Genomic DNA, 12,262 nt, shown 5'->3' on the forward strand with positions numbered 1-12,262 from the left:
CACTGCAGCGCAGCAAGGCGCGGGAACGGGAGTGTGTCCGGTGGCCGCAAGAGCAACTTTTTCAATGCTACGCTGTGGGGAGACCCTGGAAAACATCGCATTGTACCCGTGGTACAGCAGCGGTCTTTCTCTGAGAGCTTTACACCTTCTTTGTTCTTCCAAAGGTACTGCCACGTGGAATGTACTGGCTCCTTACCTCACTCCCTGCCACCAGCCAGCCCCTTCAGCAAGCAGAGGGGACTCCAAGTTACACGTGGCCACTGGAGACTGCCAGAGCTGGGGAGGAACAAAAGCCACCGGGTTGAAGAAGAGGTAGAGCCTGGGGTAGAGCTGGGCCAGCAGACCCTCTTTTGGGCTCTCACCTAGGAGGATTTCTCTTTATAACAGCTCTCCCTCGGTCAGAGAGAGCTTTGGCCACCCTGTCTGTGGGAGTCACTGGCAGATAATGGGGGACGTGGTGCAGTCAGGGGAAAGAAAGGGATCAGTGCAAGTCAGTGTCCATAGCTTTAATGCACAGCTCTCCTGAGCAAGACCACATACATCAATAAATAAAATTAGTAATAATAATAATAACAATAGCAGCCCCAACAAACCCAGCTGTCACCAGTTTGGCTTCTGTGTTCTCCACCGTGCCCTTGTCAGCAAGGGGTGCCGCCGCTGGACTAATGCAGAAGACACAGAAGAAGCACCATCTCCCTCCCCTTCTCAGTGGGGATCTGCTGGAGAAGACCTTCGGTTCCCTGGACACCAGTCTGGGTAGAGTCTTCCAAGGCACCTGTGGGCTCCCACCCTGCTTCATGCCAGCATCACGAGGCCTCAGCTGCTCCCTGCCCCATCCACTAGCCACACTGCCCTTGTCCGAGGAACAGGCGCAGAGCCGAGGTGTTCCCCGTGCAGATGCACATGTGTGCATCACAGACCCCATGCCCGAGCGATGCCTGCGGGCAGCCGGCTCTAGCACTTCTTGTGGGGTTCCTCCAGCACAACGTAAGGCACCACGATAGGCCAAGAGTCGCTGGGCCAATAGCCGAGCTTTGGCTTGAACGATGGCATCTCGTAGTTGACGTCAAAGTACATGACCAGTGGGAAGCAGTAGAAGAGGGACATGGCTATCAGCACATGCCTGGCAAGGAAACAAAAACCCACATGTTGGACAGGGGTAACTCCATCTGCTCCTCCGTCCCCTCGAAGTGCCGTGCAGCTGGCATTGCCACCCTGAGGCTAGAGCCAAGGGGTAAAACAATGGCACAGAAAGGTCCCAATCCCATGATGCACGAGGGCTGCAGGGAGTGCGGGTCCTGCGGGGTTTGTGCCTATGGGGAAATCCTGGAAGCTGGGGTTGGGACAATTCCTTGTGCAGAGGGGATGGGGTGATATAGGGGACTTCAGCTCCAAAAACACCCACCCATTCCACTTTGGCCTCGCCCAGCAGCACTGGGTATCTGCCCCAGTCATCCCAGTGGTTTGTGAGGACAGATCTGAGAATGTGCGCTGTGTGCAGCACTTACAGCCGCACTTGGCCGGGTGCTGAAATGTCTTACCCAAGCAAATCACCGTCTTTCAGTCTGGCTATTAAAATAACTCAAAGAACACCACACTTCATGCAGCTTCCTGGGAGCAGACGCAGCCCTTTGAAAGCAAGTTGCTTACCTGGAGGGACTTTTAGAACAATTTCACTTGCAAAACACCATTTGGCTGGTGTGGAGGAGGTAAGGGATATTAAGCAGTGATTAGGGCCAAATCCTTGAGCTAGGGCCAGGGTTAGTAACAGCATCAGTAGCAACAAAGGAAAGGGGGAGAGGGTTGGCAGACATCCGGCTGCTCCCTGATCGAGCCATCCCTGCTGTCATGTCTCCTTATCTGTGGCCCTTCAGCTCCTGCAATCTTTGGGCTGGAGTTCCTGCCCCTACGCTGGAGCCCTTACCAGAAGCTGTGGAAGTAGGGGAAGTTGATCGCCTGCCAGAGCTCACAGAACCATCTGTCGCTGATCCAGCTGCTGATGGCCAGAACCCACCACACGATCATGGTTGCGGCCATCCGGTGAACCCTTTTGTCATTGCACCTGGAAAACACAGTGGGGGAAAGGGAGCAGAGTATCATGTTGGAAGGAATGTGTGTTTCAAAGAGGGCTGGTTCCTGGCTGCAAATGCTACTGCAACAGGGCAAAACCCAGCGAGTTTCTTCTGGAGAGTATTCCCCAGACCACAAGCGCTGGAGAAGTGTGGCTCTGGAGAGGGGGTTCTGGCTTTCTGTGGGCAGGGATGATGCTAGGAGATTCCAAGGCACTCCTGTCTTTCTCCCCCGATCCTGGTGGGATCTCCCAACCCCACACTGTTTCCCAAATCCCCCCCAGAGTGGAAAGAGCTGCAGAAATGGCAGCTGGGGGGGACAACATACACTTGTCCTATGATTGTCCCCGTTTTGCGTGGCACCTGGGCCAGATGGCTTTCTTGTGTCCTGCTGCCCACAGCCTCTTCCCGGTCCCCCCCAGGCTGGCCAATTTTTTGCAGAGCTGAGAGTCCAACATGTGGCTGATGAAGACTTTGGCTCCATTCACTGTTGTGCAGAGACACTGCCACGTGCGATCCTACCATGAGTGTGCGATGGACCTGCAGGTGACCCCTCTCAGCCCCCTCCTTACTTTTTCAGCTCACGGCACATCAGGTACAGCAGGTGGAAGGCGATGCAGTTGAGCGCATAGGCATTGAGTGCTGGTTTGATGAAGGACATCAAGGTACTGATCACGGTGGTGCCACCAGTAAACCAGTAGAAATGCTTCCTAAAGGGAGTTGGGAGTGAGTGTCAGTGCCCCCAGAGCTCACAGTGTGAAGGGATAAGGATTAGAGAAGTCCTGCTCATTGCCTGAGAGAGGAAACCCTTCTCCAGCACCTGCAGTCTGTTTGCACGTGGCTGACCTCAGCCTCTGCAGTAACCCTGACAGCAAGGCTGAGGCATCTGTGCTTTGCCCAAAGCCCCCCCGTTAGTCCCTGACAGAGCAGGGAACACAGCCCGAAGGACACGTGCACTTTCATGGTGATGCCAGGGACGAGCATCCGGGCAAAGGCACCCCCGGGAGCTCTGCCCGGGGAAGGGCTGCAGAGCAGGAGTCCCAGCAGTGGCACCGGGCCTTGAGCCGCGCAAACATGCAGATTTGGGCTGACTGAACAACAATAGGGCTCAGAGGGGCCTTTCACATGCAAATCCCTTCCCAAGTCCCTTCCCCTCTCCCCCAGCCATGTCTGCACAGTGAACTCCTGGTGACCTCCTCTTCGGCATGGGAAGAGCAGACTTGGAGCGGGGCTGTGCCGGGCTTGGAACCGGGCTGGCTCAGAGGGCTCCAGCCAGCCGGGATGGGACCATCCTGCGAGCCAGGCCTTGCTGGGTTCCTGTTTCTGCTGATCCATGCTCGCCCAGTGTCCCCATCCTTTCTGCTGGCCTCCTCTAGCCCAGCCAGCCCTCCCACAGGCAACCTTTGGAATGTGGGGTGTTAACTTGGACTGGTTTGTCCTATGGGAAACGCCATCAGCTCTCTGTGGGTGGCAGGGGATGCTATAACAATTTGACAGCATGGGCAATTGGATGTCTGTGCTCAGGAACATTTAATTTTCTAATTAATTTTGAAATTCTCCATGCAAAGTTTCCTCTGTAGCTTTGCGAAGACAAGCAGCTCCAGTTGACAGGAGCCCAGCACAGCCCTTCCCCGTGGGAGGGTTTCTTGCTCTTCTGTCAGCACACCCACCACCGAGCGATGGAGGGTTTGGTCCCAGAGCAAACTGCGGTAACCTCAACGCTGACCCTTTACAGGAAAGCTGGCTGTGGGCTGGGGGGGTGATGGTCACATGCATCAACATCAATGTCCCTTCCCTCAGAGCCTGCAACCCTATGTCCCTCTGCGTCATACCTGGTCTTGATGCACCTGGGGAAGTAAATCTTTGGGTACCAAAAGGAATATGCCACAATCAGTGTCCAGAGGATGGAGAGCTCATCCAAGAGTTGTCCCACGTAGCTCAGGGTCATATGAAAGTACATGGAGAAGATACCTGCAAAGAGCAAGGACAGTTTGTGTCAGCAAAGCTCCATCCTCACACGAGCCCATCTGGCCTGGGAAGTTCTTGGGGGCCATTCCTAGACGCACACCATTCCTGAAGGGCAGGGCATGGACCGTGGCACTAATGGAGACTTGAGTGAGTCAGCCCACACAGCACCATGGGATGTACTGGGCTGGACGCTGCGCACCCACAGCCAGCAGGAACTGTGAGCTGTAGGGCTTCAGACAGTTACGGCTCTTCAGTTTCCTACCCCAGCTTGCCCCTGTGCTTTGGCCACTAAGAACCAGCCACCAAAGGCATCATGAATGAACAGTTGGATACTCTCAACCTGTCTGGTCTTCTCTCAACCTTGGCACCCACCTATGCAGAAGAGCAGGCCAGAGACGAAATACAAGGGCAAGGCACGCTGCTGACGGTACTGCCGGTTCAGGTGGAGCAGGGCAGGAGAAAGGACAAAGAAGCCTACATTGCTGATCTGAAAAACAAGAGGCACATTCAGCTTATTGCATGATCTTGGGCAAGTCCCATCCCAGCATGTGCCGCAGTATCTCCATGTGCAATGAGGATACTGATCTCTAGTGAAAAGCATCATGTGTGCTCTTGGCACAGGGAGCGGGCAGAGGCGTTTCTTGAGAAGCGAGGCTGGAACTGGAAGGACAGCTATTGCTGTGACAGCAGTGGCTGCAGACATCTGTGCTCTCCCTGCAGGCACCGCTGGGGCCAGCAAGCCCAGGATAAGCTGGTGTGTCCCTTCTGGGTGACGGTTAACTTCAGCTGCCCAGTGTCTTCAAGCAAGCTGCCGAAGCTCTCCTGTCGGCAGTCATGGCCCTCTCCTGTCAACCCACACCTGCCAAAAACTCCATGGATGGCTTCTGCCCCTTTCAGCTAGCAGGGAGCCCCTGCCAGGGGCTGGGTGTGAGGAGCTTGGCCACCACAGCAAGGCACAGTCAGGAAAACCGTCCTTAACAGGGAGTGAGTGTGGTGGAGAGCAGCAGGACAAGCAGGACATTGGTAAGTGGGAGCAGGACTGAGGTGACATCCTGTAGTGTCATGTGTGAAGCCACCTGGCCTGGGGGGGAAAGGTATTCTGGAGACTAGTAATTACATGAAGTCATAAACCTCCTTTAAACATACCTAGCAAATGAACACAGCGAAATTATTCTGCCCTGATTTCCAACTCTGTAAAATTGCTTCACTGGCAGACTTTGATTTGTCTGGGGAGGAGGGGATGGTACTGCGGCTCGGCCTGTTGCTGCTGCCTTGACTGGTTGAAGGTGCCAGTGCTTTGGGGAATGGCAGTTGCTGATGGGCAAAATGCGAGAGCTGGGGAGGAGCAGCGAGTGCCCAGAGCCTGGACTTGTCTGCTGGACCAGGCCCACTCCACCCTGCAGCTAGGAAGGCATGAAGCTTGGAATAATCCTCACCCCCTATGCATTCTTACCCCGGCTTTTTCACCTGATTTTGCTAACTCAGCAAAGGGATATTATGAGGAAGTATAGCCTCCCCAGGGAAAATATTTCTTGCTCATGAAAGGTTGGAAGCGTGGTGCCACGTCTTACCTGCCAGACAGCTCTTTGAGGCTTTGGAAAAGCAGGGCAGAGCCATCTGCTAAAATACCATTTGGCAAACTATGAGAGTGACTTTTATCTCACCCCAACGATCCTTTTCCTTTCATCTTCCAGCTCGATGCTGACCCAGACCCCAAGCCTTGGAATCCGACCCCCACAGCTTGAGTCTCACCCCTCAGCAGTTCCTACATGCACCAGGTGAAATGCAAAAGTGGTGCTTGGCTTGTGATGTCCCATGGGATCTAGGTTTATGGTAACAGGGCTGCAAATCACAGGGACATTGTCATATGTGTGAAACACACCCTCTCATATTCCAGAGGGAAAGGCAATTCACGCTTAATATAAGGTCTCTATTCCCTTTAACACCTGGAGGCTAATCTTGAATTTCAATAAGACTTTGATGAAACAAGTTAATGCTCCCATTAACAGCAATTCTCGGGCCAAATGTATTGGTTTTCTATAGGTGCTTAGGGCCAAATCCAGGCCTGTTCCCGTTCCAGCTATAAAAAGAGAAGTGCCGGTCCCACTTGCACACCTGAGGCCAAACTGTTTGAAAACGTTCAAGAAACTAAACCCTGTATTAAAGTAACAACTGTATTACAAACATTTATTTTCCTGTGAAATGGGTAAAGGGGCTTTTGGAAAACAAGCAGGGATAGCAAGAAAAGAGAAAATGATTGCAGAAAAGGCAACAGTCTGCAAGTACCAGCATGCACGTCAGCATGAGGAAATATGGGATTTTGAGATTGCAGATAGAGAGGGCTGAAGCCCTGCTGCAGTGGGCATTGCAACAGTGCCATTAATTACATGATAGCAATGTTATCGCTTCATTAATTCAGTATCAGGTGTGCAAGATCAGATATCAGAGGGGAGGGATAATCAGGGGAACCATGCCAATAGGGTCGAAAAATAGAGTGATTCCTTGCAGAGCAGCCAAACTCAGAGCTTAGGGCAGAGCAGCTACAAAACCGCACCTGTGAGGGACACGGGTCTTCATCACCCACGGGATCCAAGCCTTGATTTGAAAGTGCTGCTGTATGTTTTCCCTTTAGGATGTGGCAAGCTCTCAAATGTGGTTAGGAGGGTTTTACTCCCAGTACTCCCATTAAGAAGTTTTTCCAGAGTCTCTGCTCATGCTGAGTCTCCCCAGAACAGCTTCTGCTCATACCTAGAGTGGTCATACTGGTCAAGAGGTACCAAGTCCCTGTATCCTGGATGCCAGGGACATGAGAGAGTGGTGATGGAGCCAAGGTGTGAATTGACCTGTGAGAGTGACTCAAGCCCCGTGGTTTTTCCACTGTGTGAGCTCCCAGCGGTGTCCCGCTTCCTAACAAGTGTGAGTTATTGCTTCAGGTACCTAAACCAAACCCATCTATACTGTCATTTACTTCTTTCACTAGGAGAAAAGCAAGACTGGGCTCAGCAACATGGATCTAATCCTGGTGCATTAACAGGATCATGGGAAAAGCCCCAGAGCTTGTGCAGCTCGGCACTTTGCAACCCAAGATGAAGAGAGAGACCTCCAGAGAACCTGTTTGCATCTCCGTCCACAACGGGGTGAGAACAAGCCTTGGATATGGATTGGGACAGGAGATGCTGGTTTGCAGAGCCCTGCCTGGCTCTGTGAGCACAGCAATAACAGCCAAGGCATGCGCTGGTCCTTACTCAAGACAGGCATTTTCAGCAGTGAAAGGAGACTTCTGCAAGATGCACTCACTCGAAGGCCAGTGAGCCAGCTTTAGCCGAAACAAGATCCCACAGGGCCAGAGAGAGAAGAGAATACCCCAGAGGCTCTCCAGACCTGTATGGCAAGTTCCTAATAGCCAGACCTGTGTAGCAGAAGACGAAGCTGCGTGTCCTGACATTGCAGTGTCACGCCGGTGCTTTGGGGCAGGAAACAGCTGTTTGTCTAGTCTTTGCAGGGTGCCAGGAAAGGAACTGCCGTACTCCTGCACGGGACTGTCTGGGCAGGTGAGGGAGTGATGTGCCTGGGATGCCACAGGGTTACTGAGCCTGTGCGGAGGGCTGGGGTGCATGCCATGGCTCTGACACACTCTGAAAGTGAGTGCTTCTCACTTTCAGTTGAGCTTATCTCCACCGAGCGATGAAGCATCTGGGAGCCCTGGATATACAGCAGTGTCAGAGCTCCTGCTGCTTTGCCAGAGGGACTGATGAGGGTTTGGGTGTCATTGCCAGCATCCTGGATCAGTCATTTCAGGAAAGAAATGAGGATAGAAAGACAAGTCCCTGACTGATGACCCTCATGTAGCACAATACTGTTCTCCTATGAACAGCCAGAAGACAATAAATTTCAGGGTCACTGAGTCACTATAAATAGTTAGCACTTTGTTGCCAAACAATCACAAGCCACTGTGTATTATTAGGTACTTAAAGATACTGTTTACATTCTTTGCTCATACCCTTGGTGCTTATTTCTAATCAAAAGCATCCAACCCAAGCAGACCTGAGAGAGTGCGGCTGGCACAGAGCAACTGTCAGCAGCACATTGCTGCTGCTGGCACAAAACTACCCTGTTTGAGCCCCGGGCAGTGTTGGAAAGAAGATGTCGAAGAGGATGCTCCATTAGGAAGCCCTGCTGAGTTCGTGGTGCGGGAGTCTCGGGTAGGAGCTGGCTGGATTCCCAGCTAGTCTAAAACTCTGGCAAACTGACGCTGAAGTCAATATTGATATAATTATCTCAAGGCAGTCCAGTGAGATAAGGCCCATAAACCTTGCCGCGGGGAGGAAGCAATCTGAATATGGGGAACAAATGGATGGAGGAGAGAAGAGAAAGTGATCCAGGCTGCTAGGATCACATCTGAGATAGTGCCCTGAGCCCCGGCTCGGTCTGCAACATGCAGCGGGGATGGCTGGGGATCTCAGTCTGGTCTGATTTCTACAGTCCTCCCTTCAGGGCACTTCACAGGGATCCTGAGCCTGTGAGAATGCCCAGAGCATGAACAGAGCTCCCCTGGTGCTCCTGCAAGGGGTGAGAGCCAGCCAGCGCCAGCCAGCCTCTGCACCTGCGAGAAGGGGTGATGCCCATGTACGTGATGCTCCTGCCTGCTTTTGGGTACAAGGTCTGGCCCCGAGCAGAGTGCAGCTTTGGGGCTGTTGTCAGATGCTCAGGCAGCAGCCTTTTTTAGGAGGGTTTGCTCTTTTGTCTCCCCTTGATGGAGGGGAGATCACATGCCAGATCTGATGCAGGCAGCCATCAAGGCAGGTTTAGATCTCTAAACGGGAATCCCATATTAAGACAGAAACTGCAGAAGTGGTACCCTCTGCTTGCACAGACACTCTGCTGAGCTCCATGGACTGCTGAGACAGAGTCTGGCAAGAAGGAGATCAGTGCAGGGACAAAAAACTCTCTCTTTCTCTGCTGGGGAAGAGGTGCCCTGTGTTCACATATAGAGAGGAACAAGGGCGAATTTAATTACTGGAAAAGATCCTGGAGGGTTTGCTCTGCCCACGTCTCTCTGTTCCTCAGTATCACACTTGTTTGCGTCTGTGTGGAAACATGTATTGGAGTAGTTTTCCTCTCCTGGAGGAAAGCTGTGTCTGAGTCCTGCCCAGTGAGAATTCACCCTGACAAGCCCAGTGCCTCAAAGGTGGCGTAGCATGGAAACATGGGAGGTGGCTGTGGCTAGTAGGGACCTCAGTCCAGAACAGGGCACCTGTGTAAGATTTTCAGGAATAGCTACATAATTTAGAAATCTGTGCCACAAAGCAACCTAGGCAGCTAAGAGTTAACATTTTATGGGAATTAGAGGGTTTGGGGTTCTAGGAAAGGTAGTTATGCATCTGGCCACACCAACTGGTAGCTAGCAGTGTGCCGCGGAGAAGTTAGACACTTCTGGTGTGTTAAGGATCCTGAGCCACAGTCTGGGTCTGAATCAGGATCCTTGTGAAAATGGGGTCTCAGCCCCAAAGACACACTTGAAAAATGCTGCCTATCTACTAAATTAAAAGGTGAAATAAATTTATCTCCCTGTGTGGATTCTGATTAAAAGCATAACTTTCAGATTTCCTGATCTTTATGGAAATCAGCCCCTCTCCAGTGTGGCCAGTGACACTCCAAAGCTCAGGCATCTCCAGCTACATTTGAAATGCTGATGTGAGTGTAAGTGATTTCTGTACTTCCTTCCTCGTTATGCCTTGCTTTGCAGCTCTGAGCTCATCCGGCAGGGATGCAGTGCCAATAAACAGGCAAGAGCACAACACATCCAGTTGGATGCCAGTGGGAAGCAGGATTTGGTTTGGACTGGCATATCTTTATTTGTTAACTGTCTCAAAGAGAAGTGACTGTATACAGCCTGAGCTTCCCTCCTCTGAGACCCTGGCTGGGAAATTAGAGCTGGGGAGCTGTGGGACTTGGGTGAGAGAATTATTGTTATTATAGGCAATTTATTAAAGGCAGGAAATGCTTAAAAAAAAAAAAAAAACAAGAGGAAGAGACATTTCCATGAGAACCAGAACTTCTAGTGTTAGGCAGTAATTGCTAAAAGTTGTAAACAAGGCATTTGGAAGGTTGTAAACCCACATGCCTCACACCCCTGCTAGCCTGTAATTGCACTGAGGTAGAAGAACACGCTTGCAGAGACCGGTTACCTACCGAGTCCTCTGCAGACAGCTACGGATGCTTCTAGCCACGCTTAAGCCAGGAGGCTGCACTCAAGGGACTGGTGCTGGCTGGAGTCTGAATTAGAAAGGATCACAGGAGTTGAAATTGGCTTATGCATCAGCTTTCCCCTGCCCTGAGTTCCAGATTCCCAACCTGCCTGACACGGTTCATGCTAGTGCCGTCTCTCATTTTGCCACTCCTGTACATTTAGCTGGAATATATCAGCCCTGTGTGGGACTTACCCCGCTTGGGAGAGCTGCAGGACTGGTATAACAGGATCTCACAAATCTGGGCTAAGGAGCGCTGCCAGAGTTTTCTCACTGGGAACTCAGCCCCACACGTGCCAGAAGTACCCCTGACCCCAGCTCCCTTTGTGAGCAACTGGCTGTTGTAAGCAATAAAAGTCCCCTGATTTACCTGAAGCTCAGAAAGTGTTCCCCATACCAGCACCCTCCAACACCAGGAAGTTCAGAGGAATGAACAGGAGGAGAGAAAACAAGGGCGTCCCATCTCATCTCCCAAAAGCAGCTCCTAGGTGCCCGGAGCCAGCTGCCTTCGCGCCCCGGCCTGCCCTTCGGATGCGCCCGCACTCACGGTGTTGTAGTACTCCGCAATGACCGTCGAGTGCTCAAAGTTGCCTTCACACCAGTCGACTTCGGCGCTCTGGTAGGAAAATATGCTCGGCATTGTTGGGCCACCTTTGCAAAAGGGAGAGAAGGGGGTTAGTTTCGTATGTGGGGAGGGAGCGTGCTGCACACCCAAAGGGAGATGCGCTCTCCACCTGCCCCTTGCACACACGCGTGCTCACGTTGCACCAGCCTGCTGAAGCACAGCATCCTTACCCTGCTACGAAAGACTCATCCCCTTCCCAGGACGCATCATACTGCAGAATATTTCCTTCTCTCTCCTCACGATGCAGGAGTGACCAATCACCCTCGGAAATGTTCTTGAACCCTGAGCCTGGGAACGGTCACCACAGCCCCATCCGTGGCATTAACATCTCTCATTAGGGGTCATCGCTGCCACACGGTGCTTCCCCATTTCAGCCCTGTCCTTGTCACCCTCTCTTCTCCCTTCTCTTCACTTTCTTTGTGACTCAGATCTTTCTGCCAAGAGGACTTCCCTGTACTCTGTAGGCTGTGAGCTACTTTTTGGGAGTGGACAACTCTACAGGGTTTATTGCTCATTGGCTCTGTTCTCATTAGTTGTTTCTCAGCATCTTCCTGAGGGCTGGAGCTCACCTGACGTGAGCTTAGCCCTGGAGCACCAGCACAGACCCTGGGCACTGCCGGAGTCCTGGGAGCGTGGAGCAGACGCGCTGGGAGGTGTCTCTTCGCCAGCGGTGATTTCACTTTGAATACCCTCCCATGCAAACCCTGTCCTGGTATCCCAGCGAAAGGCACCTGGGCTTTACACCTCGAGTGGGCTTTCCACTGCCAGGTCCCCCAGCCTGGCCCCTGGCAGGGGCAGAAGCTGCAGTTACAAGTGGGATTCTAAAAAATACCTAACCTTTTGCCTGTTTTTCTTCCCCATGCTGAAGACTTTCCTATCCTCAGCCTGAGCATCGTTTCCCAGCCCTCTTTTATTCACTTGAAAAAGTAAAAGTTCTGATCAAGTTTCCTATTTGGCATGTTTGCTTTCACATCCTTGAGACTTTGGAGCTATTTTGGAAGGTGATAGGTAGGTGCCAACCTTAGAGGTGTTCGGAAGCCCCATCCAAACTCTAGCAGCTGGGTATTTGGTACACAAGAGCCACAGAAATTCCCTGGAGCTGAGTGGTTAAGTGCCTGGATGCAGTGTTAAACTAACCCATCCGGCTGTGCTTCTCTAGCTCTGCAGGATGAGCATATTCCGGGGTGACACCAAGCACTCCAGTAGCAACTCTGAGCTCCGAAGGCACTAGTAGTAAGGGCTGGAAAACAGCTTTCTTTTCTTTGAAAACCCATTCAGCTTTGAGTCTAGCGCAGGGAAGGACAGTTTATCTTAAAGCCACTCATCAGCTGATCATGTTCTTGTGGAGAAAC

At 52.1% G+C, this 12,262-nt stretch overlaps 1 protein-coding gene across 1 annotated transcript; it reads right to left on the reverse strand.

Moving 5' to 3' along the window:
* Nucleotides 1–954: 954 nt before the first annotated feature.
* On the reverse strand, nucleotides 955–10,925 carry ACER1 (alkaline ceramidase 1). The gene is made up of 6 exons (XM_010155077.1): nucleotides 10,833–10,925; nucleotides 4,410–4,524; nucleotides 3,902–4,040; nucleotides 2,642–2,779; nucleotides 1,925–2,062; nucleotides 955–1,123 (listed from the first exon to the last, which is right to left on the reverse strand). The coding sequence occupies exons 1-6, from the start codon at nucleotides 10,923–10,925 to the stop codon at nucleotides 955–957; spliced, it is 792 nt and encodes a 263-aa protein (XP_010153379.1).
* Nucleotides 10,926–12,262: the final 1,337 nt, after the last annotated feature.

The sequence above is a fragment of the Eurypyga helias genome, unplaced genomic scaffold, assembly GCF_000690775.1.
Source record: "Eurypyga helias isolate BGI_N326 unplaced genomic scaffold, ASM69077v1 scaffold42457, whole genome shotgun sequence".
NCBI lineage: Eukaryota > Metazoa > Chordata > Aves > Eurypygiformes > Eurypygidae > Eurypyga > Eurypyga helias.

What these genes read in the sequence shown, in the direction of transcription:
- ACER1 (XM_010155077.1), bottom strand. Translation starts at nt 10,925, where the DNA reads ATGCCGAGCATATTTTCCTACCAGAGCGCCGAAGTCGACTGGTGTGAA. An exon ending in TGGCCTGCTCTTCTGCATAG is followed by an intron (nt 4,041 to 4,409) that starts GTGGGTGCCAAG and finishes TGCTCTTTGCAG; the next exon opens with GTATCTTCTCCATGTACTTT. An exon ending in CCCTACTTCCACAGCTTCTG is followed by an intron (nt 1,124 to 1,924) that starts GTAAGGGCTCCA and finishes TTTCCTTGCCAG; the next exon opens with GCATGTGCTGATAGCCATGT.